The sequence below is a fragment of the Syngnathus floridae genome, chromosome 10 (genome assembly GCF_059516105.1).
Source record: "Syngnathus floridae isolate MCC-2025c chromosome 10, RoL_Sflo_1.0, whole genome shotgun sequence".
NCBI classification, from domain to species: Eukaryota; Metazoa; Chordata; class Actinopteri; order Syngnathiformes; family Syngnathidae; genus Syngnathus; species Syngnathus floridae.
The window spans coordinates 2,287,764-2,312,500 of NC_142422.1; the positions used below are offsets into that span (position 1 = coordinate 2,287,764).

General features: G+C 47.4%; 2 protein-coding genes across 14 annotated transcripts; both read left to right on the plus strand.

The window, feature by feature from the left end:
- The first annotated feature begins 147 nt into the window (after positions 1–147).
- glcci1b (glucocorticoid induced 1b) lies at positions 148–9,120 on the plus strand. Of its 3 annotated transcripts, none has more exons than XM_088387007.1 (9): positions 148–296; positions 419–796; positions 3,583–3,728; positions 5,429–5,518; positions 6,356–6,478; positions 6,559–6,699; positions 6,779–6,980; positions 7,048–7,168; positions 7,230–9,120. In XM_088387007.1, exons 2-9 carry the CDS (start codon positions 490–492, stop codon positions 7,468–7,470), a joined length of 1,371 nt encoding a protein of 456 aa, XP_088243133.1. In that variant the 5' UTR covers positions 148–296; positions 419–489; the 3' UTR covers positions 7,471–9,120. The 3 variants fall into 3 exon arrangements, with proteins under 3 accessions (XP_088243133.1, XP_088243135.1, XP_088243134.1); XM_088387009.1 differs by having other exon boundaries at positions 6,359–6,478; XM_088387008.1 differs by having other exon boundaries at positions 422–796.
- An 8,473-nt stretch (positions 9,121–17,593) lies between these two features.
- On the plus strand, positions 17,594–24,314 carry LOC148391708 (uncharacterized). 11 transcript variants are annotated; one of them, XM_088387012.1, is made up of 11 exons: positions 17,606–18,201; positions 18,392–18,453; positions 18,531–18,917; positions 19,083–19,193; positions 19,293–20,463; positions 20,532–20,627; positions 21,416–21,536; positions 21,618–21,693; positions 21,764–21,861; positions 22,507–22,576; positions 22,829–24,314. In XM_088387012.1, the coding sequence occupies exons 7-11, from the start codon at positions 21,510–21,512 to the stop codon at positions 22,846–22,848; spliced, it is 291 nt and encodes a 96-aa protein (XP_088243138.1). In that variant the 5' UTR covers positions 17,606–18,201; positions 18,392–18,453; positions 18,531–18,917; positions 19,083–19,193; positions 19,293–20,463; positions 20,532–20,627; positions 21,416–21,509; the 3' UTR covers positions 22,849–24,314. The 11 variants fall into 11 exon arrangements, 1 of the variants encoding a protein (XP_088243138.1); XR_015860839.1 differs by having other exon boundaries at positions 17,594–18,201; positions 18,531–18,611; positions 18,828–18,917; positions 20,532–21,693; positions 21,764–22,576; XR_015860840.1 differs by having other exon boundaries at positions 17,594–18,201; positions 18,392–18,441; positions 18,531–18,611; ... (1 more) ...; positions 20,532–21,693; positions 21,764–22,576.
- Positions 24,315–24,737: the final 423 nt, after the last annotated feature.

Genomic DNA, 24,737 nt, shown 5'->3' on the forward strand with positions numbered 1-24,737 from the left:
GAGCCCAACCTCTGACGCCATTGGCTACAAGTCCGACCGATAGATAAGCTTGGACCAATCGACGGCGTTACTGTAAATCACTGTTGTCCAATCACAAGCCGGCAAGCGGCCTCTTGTGCCCGCCCCATTAGAAGTCAGCTAGTAGTCAAGCCGAAACAAGTCATTTAGAAGAGTGGTCGAGATGGACAACATTCATATTTAGTGGCCTAAGCTAAGCTTTAAACAAGTTATAAATATAACTTAAGTTATTTATGTTACCATTAAGGTGCGAGTTTGCGTTTGTACCGAACTTAAAGGTAAGTTTCACATTAGAATACGTCTTTTCGTTGTTGTTTTTCTTCGAGCGCAAGAGCTGAGTACGCACACACACATTAAAAGAGGAAGCTAACGTGTTGTGCTAACTCTTCCTCTACTCCAGCAGCTGCTGCTGGTGGCCACACTTTTTCTTTCCCCCCTTTCGCTCCTAAAAGTCGGCCTCTTTGGGTAAGGATGTCAGTCCCCGGAAACTCGCTCCAGCAGCCCCGGGTGAGGCGCAGCAACGCGGGTTCCCCGGGCTCGTTTGGCAACGGTGGATGTCGCCTGCACCCGCTCCGCGCCACCGTGCCCTACCAGCTGCTGCGCGGCGGACAGGGCAGCCCGACACGGGCGCCACACAGCGTCCACGGCGGGGCCACCGCGGGGAGCCGAGGCTCCAGCCCCCCCTCCAGCCCGACTCTCCTCCTCCCAGGAAGTAAGCAGGGGTTGTCGCCCGAAAACAAGGACGCCTCCTGCGCTCCGGACTCGCCTGTTTCCAGAGGTAAACAAACGCGAAAAAGTATGCCATGCCACGTTGTAAGTCCTCATATTTAGTTAATACAAAAACAATGAGAAATTTCAAATATATACTTTTTGTGTGTGTCGGTTAAAAATCACCAACAAGCACGAAAGTGGAATTTAAAACTGTAGAAAATGGAAAATTGAAACATTTGGAGTTCAACCACACTCCAGGGGTCAAATTGCTTAAAATTAGGAGTCACTGAAAACTAATGTGTAATTCAAACCACAGATTCAAAAGTCGAACTATTCGAAGTTCAAATATTTTCTCAAAGTAAACATTGTGTTCAAATTATTACTATCCAAAACGGAACAGTAGCAAAGCAAAAAGTTCAAACTGAATTTCTGGCTAAATTGTGCTTTAAAATTTGGAGTCCTAACCATGATCACCAAAAACAAAAGTGTAATTATAACTGCAGCAGAGGCGTGGTGGCCTTCTGTACTTTAGTGAAATTCCTGAATGACCAGTACATTTAAGAGTTTTATTCAATGCCTGTGACAGTGTAGTGGTTCACATAGATGACTCCATCTAAGCTTGGGTTGTGTTTTCACTACAGTATTTGTAGCCGCAATACTATTAGCAGTGTGACACCAATTTCTGCTATTGGCAGTCTATGTGGTTCACATCATTGACTAAATTACCGCATAATTCTTGGTTTGGCTTTTGTTCCCACCATGGGATTTGTAGGACCAATACTGTTGGCAGTACAACACACGGACAACTGTGTAAGGTTGTTGGCAGTGTAGCGCTTCACACAGCTGACTCGGTTTTTTTTCCCGAAACGAAATTTGTTGGCGAGATGCTGCTAACGGTGCATTCATCGGTTAGGGCCGAGTGGTTCACGTTTAGTACGCAATGGCTCAGTCGCAGTGTGACAGCCATGATGTAAAATATTTGTCGCACGGCGTATAGTGGTTAACACGGGACTCTCCGTATGAGTCAGGCCTAGAATATTTACGCCGTACTCCTCCGACCCGGATGCCCACCTACCTTGATCAGTCTAGCGTGCGGGGCAGGAAATGAGAAGAAGCACTTGTCTTCTTCTTCCACAACAGGGCGGCCATTTCCCGGCACGACCGCATGCCGTGCATACTTTGGTCTTCAGAGAGCGGCGACCTCTCACCTCCCGCCCGGCGTACCGTATCGGGCGCCACCTTACTGTCAAAACACACCCTTGGGACTGATCATGTAGTCTTTGCACATGCTAGCATTAGCTTAGCTTGTAGCTGATGAGTCTTCTCCCTGGATTGTGCTTTGTGAGTCTTCAGTCTCCTAAATTGTGCGTTTTTTTTTCCCAGTGCCCCATTGCAACAAAGTGAAAACCCAACAGCGGCAAACCGAGGAGGTACTTTCTGCGTCACGCGGTGGAAAAGGGGCACTAGTGTCATATTCCGCATGTTGCCGGCATGATATCACTCGCCCGACACTTTTTTTTTTTTTTTTTTCTCCCCGCAACAAAGAGCATCAACAAAGTGGCAGCTGTGCTGAAAGGCTCCCGTTTTATTGTGGCCCGGCTCAAAAGTGCAGACTCGGACCGAATGTGAAAAGCGGTGTTGAAACGCTCATGGGGTTTTTATTAATCACCGTCGTTGGCACATCTTTGTTTTTTCTTGCAGCGACTCGTCAGCGCTTGCTTGTTTTGCTGGAGTTGAAGTGGTGCAACCATGCTAACAAAGCTAACAATGCTAGCGGGAGACACAGCCAACATTAACAACGGACTTGTGTTTCTTTTTACGCGTTGCACAGTTTTGCGTTTTGAAAAGTGACTTAGTTTATTCTAGAAATGATCCCAACCATACACAAATATGGCGTATTAATATTAATGGCCTTTCATTTCATTGGGCAGAGATGACTTGAGATGTGTTTTGAGAAACGAGTGTGGTTACGGAACAAATGGAACTCTTATCTCAAGGCATCAATGGACTGCGCTTTTACTGATTGGCACCACATTTATTTTCACCTTTTGCCCTCTGTTTAATCAACCCTGGAAATGCGGGCACTCTTCATTCCCCATGTCCACTAACGGGGAAAGTTTTTATTACATCTCCAGTCTGAAAATAATCACTCTACATCCCCTCCCCAAAAAATCGGGACGCTTTGATCGTCTTGGCCAGGCTCGTCGAGGGGAGATTATTCTGGTCTGGCAAGTGCGGAGGCGGTGGAAAATAACCACAATCCCCCTGCTCCGAGAGGCCTGACCGGGCCCTGTATCAATATTGATGGAAATGTAGCCCGCCGTCTTTGTTCGGGGAATTGTACTGTAGCCCAGTGAGCTTACATAGGCCATACCTTCGGCTGGATGGCCCTCTATGTTCTACCAACAACGGCCGCTTGTGTATAGGAGACAGAAAAGGGGGGGGGGGGTTACATATACGAGTGTGTTTGTGTATTAATGTATGTACAGAGCAGGGACAGAATGTACTGCATTTTTTTTAGTGCTCATCATATTCACTGTGGCTCTTGAAAGGGCCCAACCTGGCAACCCTAATGCACTTCTTGTTGCTAATGTCTTTGTGTGTGCATAAACTATTCATGTGCAGTGTGTGTGCGAGCGATTATGACTCTTATGGCAATATGTCAAATAAAAAAAAGAAAAAGTAGACGGTACTTCAAAATGTGGAAAATATTAACAGAAATATAAAATATTAAAACTTACAATATTTATAGTATTATTTATAAATAATAAGTTACAAATATTTGATGAAAAATCACAATTAAAAAATGCATATCAACCACACATTTCTTCTTTTCTGCCAAATTTCTCACAGAAAGGTCCAAGTTGCAGATGCGGAGCTCCAGCGCCATCCGCCGGACGTCTTCCCTGGACGCCATCACCGGGCCCTACCTCACCGGACAGTGGCCCCGAGATGCTCACGGGCCTTACCCCTACTGCATGAAAGACAAATCCACTCAGGTAACACACAAGCAATACAAAAACGCTACGGGTGAAACCGGTTCACACCTGATATCCAGCGAGGCTAACTTCCTTTATCGTGTCAAAAGGTTTTTACTGCCTTATACGTTATTGGGTCTCCAAGGGGGATTATTCCGACAACGCCGAGCGAAGCTCCCGCCAGTCCACACGTTTAACAAACCTTGAGCAAATAAGTGTAAGAACTTTCCCCTCAACCGCTTCCTGCTAACCGTGCACAAAAGGACCTCGGCCCTTTTTTCTTTTTCCGAGCCCCGCCGGTGGTTTGCACCTGTCCCCCCTGAGTGAGGACAAATCCCCCCCCTTGCTCACCACCTGGCCCTCGTGGCCCCGTAGAACGCCTTCCTTTTGTGTCACAGAGGGCCCATAGACATGCTAATTGCCCGGGGGGCCTAACACACCCTCTTTATGAACATAAGGAACCGCCGCACAAAGGCCGACTCATCAAACGGCTTTTTTTTTTTTTTTTTTTTCCTCCTCCTTCCTCCCCTCAATTAAAACGCTGCACTCGGCCGTGATTGTGGATCTCCGCTCCGCCACTAAGCCCGGTTGAGGAAATCACAGGTTAAAGAGATCCAAGTGGAATACCAAAACAATCTCCCAGCACATTCCTCAAATATGAAAAGGCCTCGGACACGTGGACACGAGTACAACCTATGTACTCGAAACAAAAAGGGAAATAAACGCCGCAGTAAAATCCATTTACAGCCATTATGTAACGGTTTCTATGAAACACAATCACGTATGATAAAACACATTCATGCTTACTATGGAAAACCTGTTCGAACAGGTTGAATCCTCATAATAAAATGCCTTCACGGATGAAACATGTTCACTCCTGATTTAAAGCCTGTTTACATGTAATATGAATCATTTACTCCTAATATAAACTAAACTAAAAGTGAACACCTCGAGAAACACTTTTTGGTCTCATTGTTTACACGGAACATTTCGACTTATTCCGGATGTGGTTTGAAAGTAGACCACCCACACGCAAACCAAACGGGCCTCGTTTTTCGACCCATATTTTACGGTGGGCACGCTCGCTGATTTTCAGACACGAGCAGAAAAACAAGTCGGCCTCCTCATCCGACCAACTTTAGCGGCGTGCGTGTCTCGGCGTGCAGTCTAAACAATCGAAATTCCATTGGAAAGCGGCGGCCGTGCTGATTTCCTGCTTTGGATTCTTGAGGATGTCGCCTGCGTGCCGCTCTCTGGGTGGGATCGGTGTCGGGAAGTTTTTATCTGCCCGCTGGCTCGCTATCTGGCGCCGAGGAGCACACAACTCTCGAAATTGTCTTGACCATCTGTAGCAAACGTTTGCAAAAGACTTGCGAGACATCCGTGTGTCCAGTTGCATATCGGAGAGCACAAAACAGGAAATGGAGGAATTATGCAAATGTATGCAAAAAGCAGCAGCGGCTACTTGTCCCTCGTGATGCTCGTCAAACAAACCCTTCACACTTTTTACGTTTCCGTGTTTGACCTGCAACATTTTCTGACGCATGTACAAGTTGTTCGGGTAGTCGACTTCACTGAATTATTTAGAAGTGTCTTGATTTAGTTCTTTATTTCGCCACGTGACCAAATTTGTAAACAAATTTTTAAAAAAATTTTTTAGATCTTTGTTTTTGTAATCTAGCTGTGTTGCAAACATATTGAAATGAGAATGTGCGTTTCAGACTCCGGGCATGTGGATGGACGAGGGAGCTGACCAAGGGAGTCCTCACCAGAGATCGGCCTCCTGGGGCAGCGCGGACCACCTCAAGGAGGTAGACGCACACACACAATGGAAATGGCAGCTGGTGCCACACGTGTTTTTGTCATTTCACTCGAAGTTTCCCCTGTCGTCGCTCGCTCAGCCTCCACATAGCTTTTTCCACTCTCCTCCGAATGGAACATCTTTCCATCCCGAGCTGCAAGCGGCCCTCCGATTTCGACGTCCCCCTCGAATGCGCGCCGCATGCAAAGTGCGCCGCTCGCTGCATGTGTGGGAGTGTGCAGAGAGAGGCGTCTTTGTGGTGGCAAGCGGTGAAGACCACACCTTTTGTCTGTATAGCACAAGTGCGTCTCTCAGGCCCATAAAGGGCATCCTGTTTTCGTCTGATACGGAGGACCCCCCACCACCACCACCCCGCTCACTGAACTCAGTTCATCATCAGACGTGCTTTGTAAACGGCTGGCTGACCGCATCGCGCTCTGCGTCCTTGCTGATTCTCGATGGGTTCAAATAGTGTCGAATTGGCAAGAGGTGCAGTTTAGTGATGTTCTCATGCCCCCAAAAATTTGCATCATTGCGTCATCATGTGAGATCATAATGACATAATAGCTAGCAATATCAAAGCGCCTTTGATTTGATACTCAACATTGTTTGCTATACGTGAATTCTTGACATGGCGATTGTGGGAACTGAAAATCTGACGTAGACCTTTGAGCTTTTATTTTCCACCATACTAATAATGGTGAGCTGCGCTAATTTAAAAGGACATAAATGTCTTTTGGGGCCTTTATGTCATCACATTAGCTGACAACACGGCCCACATCATGACCTTTCATTTGCTTGGTCGCCATTTGTTGATTGAATGTGTGCCGCCACGTTCTTCTTCCAGCAGATCGCCAAGCTGAGGCTGCAGCTTCAGCGGAGCAAACAAGGAAGTCGGCAGAGCAAAGAGCGAGACGCCACGTCCGGGACGCCGCACGGCCAACATGCAGCCACTGCCTGTCCCTCACAGGTGACTTCACTTCGCTTCCTACGTTACGATAAAGTTGTTGTTTGAGCTCTCGCTTCATTTTCATGTTTTTCTTTTTGTAGATGTTTCCTCTTCAGCATAAGGGATCTTCTTGTTCTTTGTCCACCAAGTCTCTGATCTGCAGAGTGCCGAGCAGCGTGGAGGCCATCAACCACGAGCTGGAAAACGTCTTCATCAGACATGATTGGGAGCACGCCATTCAGGTAATACTCAGGATGAGCAGATTCTTTATTGTCTTGTGTTTTATTACATACGTTGTGATTTTTTTCCGCTTCACAACAGGCCACGGACGCCGCGGATGGCCGTCGGGCTCCTTTCCCACTGCAGCGCTACAGCAACATCGGGGAAACCCGTGACACGGACACGCAAGCCCCCTCTAGTGGAGAGTCCAGTCCATCTCCCCGACTTCGCAGCCCCCTCAGCCCGCACCACCTGCACTCCCCGGACGGAAGCCCCTCGTCCTCCGCGGATGATGTAGACAAAGGTTAGCGAAGCCACACAAAAAAAGATTGCTTACAAATGCACCATAGTTTATTGTTTTGTGTTTGTAGAGGGCACGTGCGGCTCTCCGCTACCCAAGTTCGCCACATCTCCCAAACCCAACAACAGCTACATGTTCAAGCGGGAGCCACCGGAAGGCTGCGAGAGGGTCAAAGTTTTTGACGAGATACTGTAAGTTCCTCGGATCATGTAGTAGCGAAAAAAATGTAATCACCACTTTTGTTCATGCAAGGTGCGGCCAATCGAAAGGATTCCCGCTCTTCTCCTGTCCCGACAAAAACAAGGTGAACTTCATCCCTCAGGGTTCAGCTTTCTGCCCCGTCAAGCTGCTCTGCTCGTCCCTCTTCTCGCCCGTGTCCTGCGCCAGTGCCAGCGCCGACCCAACCGGTCCCCAAAGCAACGATGGCCAGTCTCGGGAGACCGACAGCCAAGAAGCAGAGGTGGTCGTCAGCGGTTTATCGTCAGGAATATAAAAGACGCTGCCTTATGACGAGCGTGATAAAACAAAAAGTTTTGCACTCCGTTAATTCCAAATCAAGCTCATGTCCACACACACACTCACTAATATTTTTTTTAAAGTTTTTATTTTCCCAGTTGCGCTAATAAAACTAGAATCTCATAAAAGAAGCTAATACAACAAACGGTGAACATTGTTAGCTTTAATTAAGTCCATTACCGGTGCTCTTTCAATCACTTTATTGCTACTTTGTAGATTTCATCTCTGGAAAGAAGCACTTCAGACTATCAGAACACAAGGCGTTGGAAATGTTTGTGTTTATGTGGACATGTCCTTATCCTTATCCTTCCTTTTCTACTTTTGTTGATTTTCTCCACTGTTAATAGAACTTGAGTCTGAACCGCTGGTTTCCATGGCAGCAAACATTTCAGACAAAACTTTGGGCTGGTCATCTTTAGTAGACAAGGACACTGCTGCTCTTGTTCTTTGTCATGGGACAACATCCACGGACATCAACACTGCACATGTTTATATCAGCGATATCATTCATATGAAACACGATATCAACGTGAATGAAACGTGCAGGTAACGTCTCGACAGACCCTTCTCACCCAGGTTGCAGTCTGTTTGAACTTCTGGACGGCGTTACAGAGCGCTGTACGCCAAAACCAGCAGAGATAGAAATAGCTTCTTCGCCCAGGCTGTCGCTTTGATGAACTCACACCACTCTTACAGTGTCAGAGACATTGCTGTGCAATAACATCCTGCTCTCGACGCTTCATCTTTGAACTCCTCTCTGCATCCATTGCAGCCTGGTCATCCTGGAAGAGGGATCCTCCCATCTGTGGTCTCTTCTCAAGGTTTCTCATTTCCCCGAGTAGGAATTTTGAGTTTTTCCTTGCCCTCCTGGGAGTTAAAGATCAGGGTAAGTGTGAGAATAATTGTCCATTTTTGTCCTGAATGTTGTTAGCTACCTAAATGTTGTACAGAGAACGAGATGTACCCGAGTCAAATTCCTTGTTTGGCATGCTCAAACTTGGCAATTAAAAATTGATTTGATTTGAAAGTGAAAAGTGCCACACCCACCCTCAGCCCCTCTTTCTGATTGGCTGTTTTGAGCCGTGACGTCATTTTTAGGTGTACCTAATAACAGATATATTGGATAACAATATTTAGGCGTATACACGTTATTTGAAGTGTTGTAAAATAAAGATTACCCAAAGATAAGCATAATCTTCTCGTTGTTGCATAACGGCGCATCCCTTCATGCAAGGAAGTTAGCTGTTAAAGTTTCAACGGATAGTCCGAAGCAACAGTTTCCACAGTAGTCACCATGACAAGCGACCACCCGGTGGCGTCAGTGTGCCGAGCGCCGTTGGACGATCGGGAGAAGAAGATTTGAATTGACGGATGTGACGTCAGGGCTTTAGGTCAATTGAAGACAGGTGTGCTCAAGGGGAGTTATCATATGCAGGTGCCACCGAGCGCGTGGCGGTGGACGGTTTCTCAGGTAAGCTAGCATGCTAGCAAATGTTTGTTGTCTCCTGCTGTTTTTCACGACGGACGCTGTGTTTGTTGCCCGAGGAAACGTTCACATTGGATTGCTGGTTTGAAATTTACTTTTAATATTATTAGTATTTTTAATACACATTTATGTTAGAACTTGTCTGGTGTTTTATTCCTTGTCCCAATGATCGTGAGCAGCAGGGGGGGGCCCCATTTCAACCCCTTACACTGAGTGCCAAGCAGGGAAGAAATGAGTACCATTTTTATAGTCTCCGGTATGACCCGGCCGTGGGTTTGAACCCACGACCTCCCAATCTCAGGGCGGACACTCTCCTCTTAGGCCACTGAGCTGGTAAACACTCAGCATAGTCTAGTGGTATAACACTTAGTAGTTTTTAAAATAATAATTTTGAATTTTAAAATTTAATTTAATTTAAAACTATCCTACTTGTTAATACCTACGCGCAAAATGGGAGAAAGAAAGAATTCTAAACGGAGGTTGCAGTGACCTCATTTTCACATGGTTCTTGCTAACGTTTTGCATAGTGTAGTGGTTAGTGCTCTGGGCTCTCACCCCAACAACCTGGGTTCGAATCTCAGGGAGACCTCAACTTTTTTATCATAAAAAATTTACAACACAGTTGCTCATGTGCTACCCCATATAACCATACACCTCGCTAAAGATAGGGTTCAGTTTAAGCTTCAGTTAGGATTAGAGCTAGAGCTAGGGTGAGGTTTAGGGTTAGACCTAGGTTTAGGGTTAAAGCTAAGGTTAGAGGGTAAGGGGCTACAGCGAGGGCTGGGGTTAGGTTTAAGGTTAGAGCTAGGGTTAAGGCTAGGGTAAGGGGCTACAGCAAGGGCTTCATCTTTGAACTCCTCTCTGCATCCATTGCAGCCTGGTCATCCTGGAAGAGGGATCCTCCCATCTGTGGTCTCTTCTCAAGGTTTCTCATTTCCCCGAGTAGGAATTTTGAGTTTTTCCTTGCCCTCCTGGGAGTTAAAGATCAGGGTAAGTGTGAGAATAATTGTCCATTTTTGTCCTGAATGTTGTTAGCTACCTAAATGTTGTACAGAGAACGAGATGTACCCGAGTCAAATTCCTTGTTTGGCATGCTCAAACTTGGCAAATAAAAATTGATTTGATTTGAAAGTGAAAAGTGCCACACCCACCCTCAGCCCCTCTCTCGGATTGGCTGTTTTGAGCCGTGACGTCATTTTTAGGTGTACCTAATAACAGATATATTGGATAACAATATTTAGGCGTATACACGTTATTTGAAGTGTTGTAAAATAAAGATTACCCAAAGATAAGCATAATCTTCTCGTTGTTGCATAACGGCGCATCCCTTCATGCAAGGAAGTTAGCTGTTAAAGTTTCAATGGATAGTCCGAAGCAACAGTTTCCACAGTAGTCACCATGGCAAGCGACCACCCGGTGGCGTCAGTGTGCCGAGCGCCGTTGGACGATCGGGAGAAGAAGATTTGAATTGACGGATGTGACGTCAGGGCTTTAGGTCAATTGAAGACAGGTGTGCTCAAGGCGAGTTATCATATGCAGGTGCCACCGAGCGCGTGGCGGTGGACGGTTTCTCAGGTAAGCTAGCATGCTAGCAAATGTTTGTCGTCTCCTGCTGTTTTTCACGACGGACGCTGTGTTTGTTGCCCGAGGAAACGTTCACATTGGATTGCTGGTTTGAAATTTACTTTTAATATTATTATTATTTTTAATACACATTTATGTTAGAACTTGTCTGGTGTTTTATTCCTTGTCCCAATGATCGTGAGCAGCAGGGGGGGGCCCCATTTCAACCCCTTACACTGAGTGCCAAGCAGGGAAGAAATGAGTACCATTTTTATAGTCTCCGGTATGACCCGGCCGTGGGTTGAACCCACGACCTCCCAATCTCAGGGCGGACACTCTCCTCTTAGGCCACTGAGCTGGTAAACACTCAGCATAGTCTAGTGGTATAACACTTAGTAGTTTTTAAAATAATAATTTTGAATTTTAAAATTTAATTTAATTTAAAACTATTCTACTTGTTAATACCTACGCGCAAAATGGGAGAAAGAAAGAATTCTAAACGGAGGTTGCATTGACCTCATTTTCACATGGTACTTGCTAACGTCTTGCATAGTGTAGTGGTTAGTGCTCTGGGCTCTCACCCCAACAACCCGGGTTCGAATCTCAGAGAGACCTCAACTTTTTTATCATAAAAAATTTACAACACAGTTGCTCGTGTGCTACCATACACCTCGCTAAAGCTAGGGTTAAGTTTAAGGTTAGTGCTAGGGTTAAGGCTAGGGTTAGGGACTACAGCGAGGGTTAGCGCTACCGTTAGGGGCTAGAGCAAGGGTTAGAGCTAGGGTTACAGCTAGTCTTAGAGCTAGGGTTAGGGCTAGGGTTAGAGCTGGATCTAGGGTTAGGTTTAGAGTTAGGGTTAGGGTTAGCTCTAGGTCCAACCCTAGGGTTAGGGTTAGAGCTAGGGTTAGAGCTAGGGTTAGCGTTAGAGCTAGGGTTAGGGCTAGAGCTAGGGCTAGGGTTAGGGTTAGAGCTAGGGTTAGGGTTAGAGCTACAGTTAGGGTTAGGGCTAGGGTTAGGGTGAGGGCAAACCCTAACCCTAGCTCTAGTTCTAACCCTAGCTCTAACCCTAGCTCTAGCTTTAACCCTAGCTCCAGCTCTAACCCTGGCACTAACCCTAGCTCTAACCCTAACCCTAATCCTAGCTCTAACTCTAATCCTAACCCTAGCCCTAACCCTAACCCTAGCTCGAACCCTAGCCCTAACTCTAACCCTAGGGTTGGAGCTAGAGCTAGGGTTAGGGTTAGAGCTAGGGTTAGAGCTAGGGTTAGGGTCAGAGCTCTAGCTCCAACCCTAGATCTAACCCTAGCTCTAACCCTAACCCTAGAGTTGGAGTTAGGGCTAGGGTTAGGGTCAGGGCTAGGGTTAGAGTTACAGATAGGGTTAGGGTGAGGGCAAACTCTAATCCTAACCCTAGCTTTAACCCTAACCCTAGCTCGAACCCTAACCCTAGCTCTAGGTCCAACCCTAGGGTTAGGGTTAGAGCTAGGGTTAGGGTCAGCGTTAGAGCTAGGGCTAGGGTTAGGGTTCGAGCATGGGTTAGAGTTAGAGCTACAGTTAGGGTTAGGGTTAGGGTGAGGGCAAACCCTAACCCTAGCTCTAGCTTTAACCCTAACCCTAGCTCCAGCTCTAACCCTAACCCTAACCCTAGATTGGAGTTAGGGCTAGGGTTAGAGTTAGAGCTAGGGTTAGGGCTCTAGCTCCAACCCTAGTCTAACCCTAGATATAACCCTAACCCTAGATTGGAGTTAGGGTTAGGGTTAGGGTTAGGGTTAGACTAGGGTTGGAGCTAGAGCCCTAGGTTAGAGCTAGGGTTAGATCAAGGGTTGGAGGGTTAGGGTTAGGGTTAGGGTTTAGAGCTAACCCTAACCCTAACCCTCAGACCCTTGATCTAACCCTAGCTCTAACCCTAACCCTAACCCTAGAGTTGCAGTTAGGGCTAGGGTTAGGGTTAGAGCTAGGGTTAGGGTTAGAGTTAGAGGTAGGGTTAGAGCTACAGTTAGGGTTAGGGTTAGGGTTTAGAGCTACAGTTAGGGTTAGAGGGCAAACTAACCCTAACCCTAACCCTAGATTGGTGTTAGGGCTAGGGTTAGAGTTAGAGCTAGGGTTAGGGCTCTAGCTCCAACCCTAGTCTAACCCTAGATATAACCCTAACCCTAACCCTAGATTGGAGTTAGGGCTAGGGTTAGGGTTTAGAGCTACAGTTAGGGTTGGAGGGCAAACTAACCCTAACCCTAACCCTAGGTTGGAGTTAGGGCTAGGGTTAGAGTTAGAGCTAGGGTTAGGGCTCTAGCTCCAACCCTAGTCTAACCCTAGCTCGAACCCTAACCCTAACCCTAGATTGGAGTTAGGGTTAGGGTTAGGGTGAGGGCAAACCCTAACCCTAGCTCTAGCTTTAACCCTAACCCTAGCTCCAGCTCTAACCCTAACCCTAACCCTAGATTGGAGTTAGGGCTAGGGTTAGAGTTAGAGCTAGGGTTAGGGCTCTAGCTCCAACCCTAGTCTAACCCTAGATATAACCCTAACCCTAACCCTAGATTGGAGTTAGGGTTAGGGTTAGGGTTAGGGTTGGACTAGGGTTGGAGCTAGAGCCCTAGGTTAGAGCTAGGGTTAGATCAAGGGTTGGAGGGTTAGGGTTAGGGTTAGGGTTTAGAGCTAACCCTAACCCTAACCCTAGAGTTGCAGTTAGGGCTAGGGTTAGGGTTAGAGCTAGGGTTAGGGTTAGAGTTAGAGGTAGGGTTAGAGCTACAGTTAGGGTTAGGGTTAGGGTTTAGAGCTACAGTTAGGGTTAGAGGGCAAACTAACCCTAACCCTAGAATGGAGTTAGGGCTAGGGTTAGAGTTAGAGCTAGGGTTAGGGCTCTAGCTCCAACCCTAGTCTAACCCTAAATATAACCCTAACCCTAACCCTAGATTGGAGTTAGGGCTAGGGTTAGGGTTTAGAGCTACAGTTAGGGTTAGAGGGCAAACTAACCCTAACCCTAACCCTAGGTTGGAGTTAGGGCTAGGGTTAGAGTTAGAGCTAGGGTTAGGGCTCTAGCTCCAACCCTAGTCTAACCCTAGCTCGAACCCTAACCCTAACCCTAGATTGGAGTTAGGGTTAGGGTTAGGGTTAGGGTGAGGGCAAACCCTAACCCTAGCTCTAGCTTTAACCCTAACCCTAGCTCCAGCTCTAACCCTAACCCTAACCCTAGATTGGAGTTAGGGCTAGGGTTAGAGTTAGAGCTAGGGTTAGGGCTCTAGCTCCAACCCTAGTCTAACCCTAGATATAACCCTAACCCTAACCCTAGATTGGAGTTAGGGTTAGGGTTAGGGTTAGGGTTAGACTAGGGTTGGAGCTAGAGCCCTAGGTTAGAGCTAGGGTTAGATCAAGGGTTGGAGGGTTAGGGTTAGGGTTAGCTCTAAACCCTAACCCTAACCCTAACCCTCCAACCCTTGATCTAACCCTAGCTCTAACCCTAACCCTAGAGTTGCAGTTAGGGCTAGGGTTAGGGCTAGAGCTAGGGTTAGGGTTAGAGTTAGAGGTAGGGTTAGAGCTACAGTTAGGGTTAGGGTTAGGGTTTAGAGCTACAGTTAGGGTTAGAGGGCAAACTAACCCTAACCCTAGATTGGAGTTAGGGCTAGGGTTAGAGTTAGAGCTAGGGTTAGGGCTCTAGCTCCAACCCTAGTCTAACCCTAGATATAACCCTAACCCTAACCCTAGATTGGAGTTAGGGCTAGGGTTAGGGTTTAGAGCTACAGTTAGGGTTAGAGGGCAAACTAACCCTAACCCTAACCCTAGGTTGGAGTTAGGGCTAGGGTTAGAGTTAGAGCTAGGGTTAGGGCTCTAGCTCCAACCCTAGTCTAACCCTAGCTCGAACCCTAACCCTAACCCTAGATTGGAGTTAGGGTTAGGGTTAGGGTTAGGGTGAGGGCAAACCCTAACCCTAGCTCTAGCTTTAACCCTAACCCTAGCTCCAGCTCTAACCCTAACCCTAACCCTAGATCGGAGTTAGGGCTAGGGTTAGAGTTAGAGCGAGGGTTAGGGCTCTAGCTCCAACCCTAGTCTAACCCTAGATATAACCCTAACCCTAACCCTAGATTGGAGTTAGGGTTAGGGTTAGGGTTAGGGTGAGGGCAAACCCTAACCCTAGCTCTAGCTTTAACCCTAACCCTAGCTCCAGCTCTAACCCTAACCCTAACCCTAGATTGGAGTTAGGGCTAGGGTTAGAGTTAGAGCTAGGGTTAGGGCTCTAGCTCCAACCCTAGTCTAACCCTAGATATAACCCTAACCCTAACCCTAGATTGGAGTTAGGGTTAGGGTTAGACTAGGGTTGGAGCTAGAGCCCTAGGTTAGAGCTAGGGTTAGATCAAGGGTTGGAGGGTTAGGGTTAGGGTTAGGGTTAGCTCTAAACCCTAACCCTAACCCTAACCCTCCAACCCTTGATCTAACCCTAGCTCTAACCCTAACCCTAGAGTTGCAGTTAGGGCTAGGGTTAGGGTTAGAGCTAGGGTTAGGGTTAGAGTTAGAGGTAGGGTTAGAGCTACAGTTAGGGTTAGGGTTAGGGTTTAGAGCTACAGTTAGGGTTAGAGGGCAAACTAACCCTAACCCTAGATTGGAGTTAGGGCTAGGGTTAGAGTTAGAGCTAGGGTTAGGGCTCTAGCTCCAACCCTAGTCTAACCCTAGATATAACCCTAACCCTAGATTGGAGTTAGGGCTAGGGTTAGGGTTTAGAGCTACAGTTAGGGTTAGAGGGCAAACTAACCCTAACCCTAACCCTAGGTTGGAGTTAGGGCTAGGGTTAGAGTTAGAGCTAGGGTTAGGGCTCTAGCTCCAACCCTAGTCTAACCCTAGCTCGAACCCTAACCCTAACCCTAGATTGGAGTTAGGGTTAGGGTTAGGGTGAGGGCAAACCCTAACCCTAGCTCTAGCTTTAACCCTAACCCTAGCTCCAGCTCTAACCCTAACCCTAGATTGGAGTTAGGGCTAGGGTTAGAGTTAGAGCTAGGGTTAGGGCTCTAGCTCCAACCCTAGTCTAACCCTAGATATAACCCTAACCCTAACCCTAGATTGGAGTTAGGGTTAGGGTTAGGGTTAGGGTGAGGGCAAACCCTAACCCTAGCTCTAGCTTTAACCCTAACCCTAGCTCCAGCTCTAACCCTAACCCTAACCCTAGATTGGAGTTAGGGCTAGGGTTAGAGTTAGAGCTAGGGTTAGGGCTCTAGCTCCAACCCTAGTCTAACCCTAGATATAACCCTAACCCTAACCCTAGATTGGAGTTAGGGTTAGGGTTAGGGTTAGGGTTAGACTAGGGTTGGAGCTAGAGCCCTAGGTTAGAGCTAGGGTTAGATCAAGGGTTGGAGGGTTAGGGTTAGGGTTAGGGTTTAGAGCTAACCCTAACCCTAACCCTAACCCTCCAACCCTTGATCTAACCCTAGCTCTAACCCTAACCCTAACCCTAGAGTTGCAGTTAGGGCTAGGGTTAGGGTTAGAGCTAGGGTTAGGGTTAGAGTTAGAGGTAGGGTTAGAGCTACAGTTAGGGTTAGGGTTTAGAGCTACAGTTAGGGTTAGAGGGCAAACTAACCCTAGATTGGAGTTAGGGCTAGGGTTAGAGTTAGAGCTAGGGTTAGGGCTCTAGCTCCAACCCTAGTCTAACCCTAGATATAACCCTAACCCTAACCCTAGATTGGAGTTAGGGCTAGGGTTAGGGTTTAGAGCTACAGTTAGGGTTAGAGGGCAAACTAACCCTAACCCTAACCCTAGGTTGGAGTTAGGGCTAGGGTTAGAGTTAGAGCTAGGGTTAGGGCTCTAGCTCCAACCCTAGTCTAACCCTAGCTCGAACCCTAACCCTAGATTGGAGTTAGGGTTAGGGTTAGGGTTAGGGTGAGGGCAAACTAACCCTAGCTCTAGCTTTAACCCTAACCCTAGCTCCAGCTCTAACCCTAACCCTAGATTGGAGTTAGGGCTAGGGTTAGAGTTAGAGCTAGGGTTAGGGCTCTAGCTCCAACCCTAGTCTAACCCTAGATATAACCCTAACCCTAACCCTAGATTGGAGTTAGGGCTAGGGTTAGAGTTAGAGCTAGGGTTAGGGCGAGAGCTATGGCTAAGGTTAGTGTTAGAGGTAGGGTTAGGGTTAGAGCTACAGTTAGGGCTTAGAGCTAACCCTAACCCTAACCCTAACCCTCCAACCCTTGATCTAACCCTAGCTCTAACCTAGGGCTCTAGCTCCAACCCTAGTCTAACCCTAGATATAACCCTAACCCTAACCCTAGATTGGAGTTAGGGCTAGGGTTAGGGTTAGAGCTAGGGCTAGGGTTAGGATTAGAGTTTGCCCTCTAACCCTAACTGTAGCTCTAAACCCTAACCCTAGCCCTAACTGTAGCTCTAACCCTAACCCTAGCCCTAGTTTTGGAGTTAGGGCTAGGGTTAGAGCTACAGTTAGGGTTAGAGCTTTAGCTCCAACCCTAGCTCTAACCCTAACCCTAACCCTAGAGTTGGAGTTAGGGCTAGCGTTAGGGTCAGAGCTAGGGTTAGGGCTAGAGCTAGGGCTAGGGTTAGTGTTAGAGGTAGGGTTAGGGTTAGAGCTCTAGCTCCAACCCTAGCCCTAACCCTAACCCTAGAGTTGGAGCTAGAGGTAGGGTTAGGGTTAGAGCTACAGTTGGGGTTAGAGCTCTAGCTCCAACCCTCGATCTAACCCTAGCTCTAACCCTAACCCTAGTGTTGGAGTTAGGGCTAGGGTTAGAGCTACAGTTAGGGTTAGAGCTCTAGCTCCAACCCTAAATCTAACCCTAGCTCTAACCCTAACCCTAGAGTTGGAGTTAGGGCTAGGGTTAGAGTTAGAGATAGGGTTAGGGTTTGCCCTAGATCTAACCCTAGCTCTAGCCCTAACCCTAGCTCTAACCCTAGCTCCAGCTTTAACCCTAACCCTAGCTCCAGCTCTAACCCTATCACTAACCCTAGCTCTAACCCTAATCCTAGCTCTAACTCTAATCCTAACCCTAGCCCTAACCCTAACTGTAGCTCTAACCCTAACCCTAGCCCTAGCTCTAGCCCTAACCCTAACTGTAGCTCTAACCCTAACCCTACCTCTAACCCTAGCTCTAACCCTAACCCTAGCTTTTTTTTTTTTTTCAAACTTTTATTCAAACACAAACACATTCGGTGCAATAACACCATCAACTACAAGCCAATAAATACACCCAAAAATAACCCTCAGCAGCGCCAGAGAGGGTTAGATGGAGGAGGGACTTTACGAATCAGTGACGTAATTTCCCGTCTCGGGAGAGGGGGAATTCGTTGAACGATTCGTTTGAACGAATCGTTTGAGTGAACCTGATTCTGAAGATTCGTTCACCTAAGAGAACTGGAATGCACATCACTAGTCCGAAGCAACCCTTTCAACCCTTTCCACAGTCGTCACCATGACAGGCGACCACCCGGTGGCGTCAGTGTGCCGAGCGCCGTTGGACGATCGGGAGAAGAAGACTTGAATTGACGGCTGTGACGTCAGGGCTTTAGGTCAATTGAAGGCAGGTGTGCTCAAGGGAAGTTATCATATGCAGGTGCCACCTAGCATGCTAGCAAATGTTTGTCGTCTCCTGCCGCGACGGACGCCGTGTTGGTTGCACGATTTTTGCGCTCAAGGGGAGTTCTCAAATGCAGGTGCGCGTGGCATTTTCTCAGGTAAGGGAGCAAATGTTTGTTGTTTCTTGCCGTCGCTCACGACGGACGCCATGATTGTTTGTCGGAGGATTTTCACACGACGACTGTAGGCGTCGAAGTTAACTGGAGACCGCAAGGAGAGTTTTCAAATCTGCCCCAAAAGGTGTGCTTTGTTGCCTTTTCTCACAAGCCTTTATTTTGTTTGTCGCAGGATTGTCGTACTCTCGTGACTCGGCAGGCAACGTCACGTCTACCGCGAAGGTGAGCCTGGAGGTAAATTGTAGGTCGCAGGCAATTTAGCCCGTGAGCAAATGTTTGCAGTTTCTTACGATGCCATTTATTTCCCGCAGGATTTTCGCTGTCTAGGGAGTGCTTCAGGTTTGGGCACGGCACGCCACAATCGACTTTGCGTCGCGTCGTTGCGCGTTTTGGTGGGATTTTAAATGTCTTTCGCGTTTTTTAATGCTGGCCAGCATTTTTTCATTCGTTTGTTTGTAGAAGGTTCGTAATGACGCGGCTACAGGAAATGTTAGTTTCACTCTAGTCAACTAAACAATTTTTTTTATTATTTTATATTATGCATGTGCCATTTCCGTGTTATGCAAACTGATAAATGTAACGAATTTGTTACGTCATGTCCAAATCAGAGCAAATCCATTCAAAGATGGCGCATTTGCGTGGGTTATTTTCTCCCGTTTTGGACGCCGCCAACCTGGATCATCTGTCATCAATGTGAGGTGAGTTCATGAATGATGAAATGAAAATATGAATTATAATCCTGAATAATTATTATAATTTACTACAATATAATGATATATTTTATCAACTGCAAAACTCTACTTAGTATATATAAAATTAAAATATCTATTTTTGTTGCAATAACTTTTGTTTGTCTTTTGTAGCCCTAGAAAAGGCTGCCCAGTCAGCATCCTTCTATACAAAGCAAGCAGGAGGCTCTTGAGGAGCTATTTCAGTGATGCTGAGGACACTGAGGAAGAGTAGTCCTAAATCAGGTGAAAACCTGTTTTTGTCAAGTTTCAGCTTCCCAACACACAATGGTTGTCGAGTTTTAGCTTCCAGCACACAATTAATGACTGTCTGTGTTATTGTAGGCTGCAAGAGGAGCCGAATGGGAAAAGTATAATTTCATATGAAAAGGCGCAATGGCCTATCCAAAGGCGCAATGGCCTATCCAAAGGCGCAATGGCCTATCCAAAGGCGCAATGGCCTATCCAAAGGAGCAATGGCCTATCCAAAGGAGCAATGGCCTATCCAAAGGAGCAATGCCATATCCAAAGGAGCAATGCCATATCCAAAGGAGCAATGGCCTATCCAAAGGAGCAATGGCCATATCCAAAGGAGCAATGGCCATATCCAAAGGAGCAATGGCCATATCCAAAGGAGCAATGGCCATATCCAAAGGAGCAATGGCCTATCCACAGGAGCAATGGCCTATCCACAGGAGCAATGCCATATCCAAAAGAGCAATGCCATATCCAAAAGAGCAATGCCATATCAAGTCAAGAATCAAGCAGCACGCTGCAGAAGTCAACATGTGTGGATCATGTTCCCAGGAGGGGGCAGTGTGGTTGCCTTTGGTTATGGGTGCACGAGGGAAAGGTTGCAGGTGTGGACAGTGTTTGGGGGTCTGACGGTTGGTCTTGCTTAAGAGGTTGTGGCTTATCTGGATCCAGCGGTGTCTTGTGCTTGGTTGCCATTGACGGCTCACTTGGGGGAGGACGTGGTGACTTGGATGGAGACAAAGCTGAACTTTGACTTGGAGCCCAATGTCCAAGCTTGCCATATGACTTGTACCATTTTGTGTCTTTTTCTAACCTGCCACTGTCGTGCTTGCTGCGTTCTTTGTCGTTCTTTGTTCTCCCCCCATCGGTGTAGGGCGGCGTTGGAGCGAGCCAATCCCGAATGTCTAATTTTGCAATTTGACTTGTACCGTTTTGTCTTTTTCTAACCTGCCACTGTTGCACTTCATCTAACCCTAACCTACCACCACTGTGGTACTTGCGTTCTTTGTTCTCCCCTAGGTGTAGGACAGCATTGGAGCGAGACAGTAACATTTTGTCTAACCTACCACTGTGTCCTTTGTTCTCTAGGTGTAGGGGGCGGTGCTTGGGCGAGCCGGTCCACGAGGAAGACGTAATGATGCGAGCAGCGCCCAACTCATTGCATGTTCTGCCATTTGCAGGCCGGACGCAAAAGGGGGGGGGCGCACGGCCCGATCCGACCCGGCGACGGTCACCAATAGTAGCTAGCCGCTGTGATCAAGTAAGCAAGTGACCGACAACTTGGGGTTGAACTCTTTGAGTTTCTAACATTTATTTCTGTTTCTGCAGATGGCGACCGGGATGTGACACGATCTGATCAGAGGTGAACGGACCGCTGTGGCATCGCTCTGAAGTCGCCGAATTTTGAGGGAGACCCGCTTCCCTGTAGGTGTCGACCTGCGCAGCTTCAACGCGTGAAATGGATTTTTTTTTTTTTTAAATTACACCAGCGGTGTCCCAATGTCTGCTTAAGGGCTGCATACTGAAACAAATTCAGAATTCTTTGACGCAAATTCATTAAATCAATCACGAAATGTTGCCATTGATATTTAGTGCTACAAAGCAGTGTTGTGTTCATTCGTGTGGCGTGTTGATCAAGTTGCCCCGAGGCTGCCATTTGGACACCAATGGTGACGTGTGTAGGGCTGCACGTGTATTGGAAAACTGCCATATGGTGGTCTAGGTTATTGACATGCACTTTAAGACAGCAAAGATTTTTTTTTTTTCATGTCTCAAATGAAACATGTTTTCTTGCCTATTTGTAATGAGTTAAGACGATAAGTCATTGATGTAAGTTAAAGTTAACTGATCTAACTGATCTCATTGCGATCAAATAGTTAACCTCCATCCAAGAATTTTTCACAACTTGCCTCAGTGCAGTGGTCTGGGCCAATACTGCCATATCATTGATTTTCCAAAATGTTGTGCAGCCCTCATTGAGTGCCAAACGCGCAGCGATGGCAAGCTACCGCGCAGCGACGGCAAGCGCAAGCGACCGCGCAGCGACCGCGCAAGCGACCGCGCAAGCGACCGCGCAGCGACGGCAAGCGCAAGCGACTGCGCAAGCGATGGCAAGCGCAAGCGACGGCAAGCGCAAGCGACTGCGCAAGCGACGGCAAGCGCAAGCGACGGCAAGCGACTGCGCAGCGAGACTTTTGTGCTTGTCTTGCAAGGTGGAAGGAGCCGGTGGACGGAGGCCACCAGACCCGCGATTGAAGGAATCACCCAAAGAAAGCAGTCGCCAAGTGTTGAAGAGGAGCCTGATGCATGACTGGCCAAGGCTGGCCAGAGGCGGTGACACGGCAATCCAATCTGCAAGCGTAGTGTACACACTTGTTGGTTTTAATTTGATTTCCTTATTTTTCTGCCTTTCAGCTGGCAGCGGATGGGGCGAGCGCCAGCCTGCACCGAGAGGGACTGGGGTGCACCCACAAGACCAGGGAGGGGGCAGGTAATGAGTACGTTGACAGAAGTGAACCGCATGCAACTGAGTGCCGTTTGTCTTTTTGCACTTGTGGAAGGCGGGTCCAACACCGGCCGGAGCAGACCCGGACCTTGGCCCGTGACGAGCGGCCCACACGAGACTGATGGGTGCAGATGCAGCCAGCGGTTCGGGGGAGTATGACTTTGTTTTTTCTTTTGTGCTTTCCCTACCCCTGTCTGTTACCCTGAATAGGGTAACTAGTAGCACGCACGGGCATTTGGGTTGCTGTGACCCTTTAGATACGAATTGGCAAAGTAGACACCCCCTGCCTCCCTTCCAGCCTCCCTCTCTCTCTCTCGCTCTCTTTCTCCAATGTGCCCGGCAGTACCTGCATGGCCTGGTGCGCTCAGGGTGGAACGTGGCTATACCTTGCCCTTTGTGGAATACCAGGGTATAATGTCTGCCTGCCTGGGTCCCAGTGTCGTCGACGGTGTCGAGGACGAGGAGATTCTCCGTGACGCTCTCCGTGACGTCACGTTTTCCTCTTTTTTTTCCCCTCTCGGGGCCAAGCCAGCTCTACTCAGGGAACTGTCCGGTTGCGCTTAAGTGCGTACCAAAGCCTCTTCTCATCTCCTCTCGCTCTTTCCTTCCCTCCCTTTTTGTAAGGGGTTAAACATTTCATAACCCGGATCGCTCCAATGCGGGAGGATCGTATGAGACATGCGCCAGCCCGTGCGTGCCGCTAGTTACCTGATTCAAACTTACCTCAAGGTTGGGGGGGGGGGGTGCTAGTGGAATTTTTCCCTTTGGCAAAACCACCACAATATGTCTGCCTTTCAGGATTGCTGGGGCAGTGGATCGGACGAGTGCCTGCACAGAGAGGGACTGGACAGGACCGCGAGACCAGAGGGTAATAATAAAAAACTTTATTTGTAGAGCACCTTTCATACAAGAAATGCAGCTCAAAGCACTTTACGACAAAGAAAGAAAATATAAGCGTTGAATTCTTCATATAGGAACAGACATAAAAAGAAAACAAAGTTCATGTATGCATACGCAATTAATAAAGGGAGCTTAAAATAGGAGCAAGCTTTAACAGACAGGTAATGAGTACGTCCACAGAAGTGAACCGCATGCGACAGTGCCGTTTTTCTTTTTGCAGTACCACGAGGCGGAAGATGAGTCCAAACGTCGAATACCGGCCGGGCGGGGAGGAGCCAACCATCGGCCGACCTTCGCCTGTGATGAGCGACCGACACGAGACGGACGGGTGCGGATGCGGCGAGGGCAAAGCGCCCAGCCAGCATTTAAGGAGAGTATGAGTTTGTTTTTTCTTTTGTCCTTTCTTTCTTTCCCTCCTTCCACTTCTTCACTGGGTGTGCACACTGGCCGTCTGCATGAGGCCTCTCTCTTTCTCAGCGCTGCGTCATTTTGCAATATTGTTGTTTTACTGTTTTTTTAATCATGAAATGAACTGTTTGTACTGTAATTGTGTGTGTGTACCACTGAACGGCAATTAAACTGTGAACTGAATTCAAGTGGTCCATTTTAAACATTGGCATTGGCAGTCTATCGTGCATACAAACTGGAATCATTTGAGACATTCTCAATGACAAGACAATTGTAAAATTAGGCTGAAACAAAATTGACTTGTTAAATATGCAGTGTCAGATTTTTTATTTTTAACTACACAAAGAAAAGCTGGATGCATTCTAAATTGTTGACAAAAGCCAAGTAGCCAGACACCCATAGATGCAAACGACAAGTGTACAAACGGTGTCTGTTGCGATCAAGAAGTCGTCTTTGGCAACCCTGCTTTAAAATGGCCACCGAACTCAGAATCTTGCAGAATGTTGTACATTGTTCTGTACGAGTAAAAGCTGTTTTAATGTGGTCAGAGCCATTTTTTGGTTTGTTTTGAATAGTCATGCATCATGACAACAGAGGTGTGTTTGCTTCCTGTTGGTGGTCTTGTAAATAAAGTCAACTTTGGTGTCATCATTCGCGATGTGCCTCAACCGATGGTGCATCTCTTGAATGTGAAACTTCTTGCATGTTTTGTTGCAGGGCTTGGCGTCCCCATTGGCTGTCTGACTACAAAGAAGGCTGTTTCTGTACAGTCCAGGTCGTTGCTGAGGTCAATTGAATGTATAAACATAGCGTGTAACGTTTAGGACCTTGGCTTTCAATTCAAAGCACAGTTGCTGAACCACACGGCCAGCCTTGGTACATGTACGGGGTGGTACCACCCACTTCAGAGTAAAGTAAAGGCCAGAGTGGTCGTCTTCCTACCAGCATCCTCATGAAATTGACCATATCAGACAGGCTAGATGAATTCCAAGTGCTACCACCGGGTGGCAGCATATTTGCCTCAAGCTGTCTGGTGCTGGGTTAATGCGTTTTCGTTGTTTTGCCCAAAGCAACCGAATACACATTTGCCTCAGCCTGTCTGACGCTCCATTGAACTGTATGCAATAATTTTTAACTTGAAACAACTACATTACAAATAATAGACGTCTTCTGCCGTTTGTTTTGCCCAAAGCAACCTAACAAATACGCATAGGTACTGCCGCTATCTCGTCAATGTGTATGTCTCTACAAAGCAAATTCATTTGCATAATAAACCACATGCTAAAAAACATTCATGTGATGCAGAAAGTCGTCTTCTGTAGTTTGCTAAGATTTGCCAATTTGAGCAATGCCGTATCTGAACCCGAGGCTGGGGGTTGCCCGTCCATGTGCCTAATCGCTCGGCCATTGATACATCAGCACTGCTTCTTTCTAGGTCTCCTCATGTCCTCAGCACTGCAAACCTTTGTGCCGGTACACCATATGAAGTAAATGACGGAATATGTTTTTTCTTTACACCTCCTCTGTGTATCAAGCATACCAGATGGTGTTTTAGAACAGCCTAGAATATGAAGTTACAAAAAGTTTAAAAAAACTTAAGTTTAAAAAAGTTATTATGTATTTGCTCCAAGGAGGGAGTATTTACAAGTGTTACCTCCAGGGGGCGCAAGTAGCGGGGGGTAGTGGGCGCAGGCGGCACGGGGAGCAGGCGGCGCAGGCGG

Bases quoted from the DNA above. Each gene is read 5' to 3' on its own strand.
- glcci1b (XM_088387007.1), top strand. From the start codon at position 490: ATGTCAGTCCCCGGAAACTCGCTCCAGCAGCCCCGGGTGAGGCGCAGC. The intron at 3,729-5,428 runs GTAACACACAAG...TGTGCGTTTCAG, and splicing joins TGAAAGACAAATCCACTCAG to ACTCCGGGCATGTGGATGGA. The intron at 7,169-7,229 runs GTAAGTTCCTCG...TGTTCATGCAAG, and splicing joins AAAGTTTTTGACGAGATACT to GTGCGGCCAATCGAAAGGAT.
- LOC148391708 (XM_088387012.1), top strand. From the start codon at position 21,510: ATGACTGGCCAAGGCTGGCCAGAGGCG. The intron at 21,537-21,617 runs GTGACACGGCAA...TCTGCCTTTCAG, and splicing joins GCCAAGGCTGGCCAGAGGCG to CTGGCAGCGGATGGGGCGAG. The intron at 21,694-21,763 runs GTAATGAGTACG...CACTTGTGGAAG, and splicing joins CAAGACCAGGGAGGGGGCAG to GCGGGTCCAACACCGGCCGG.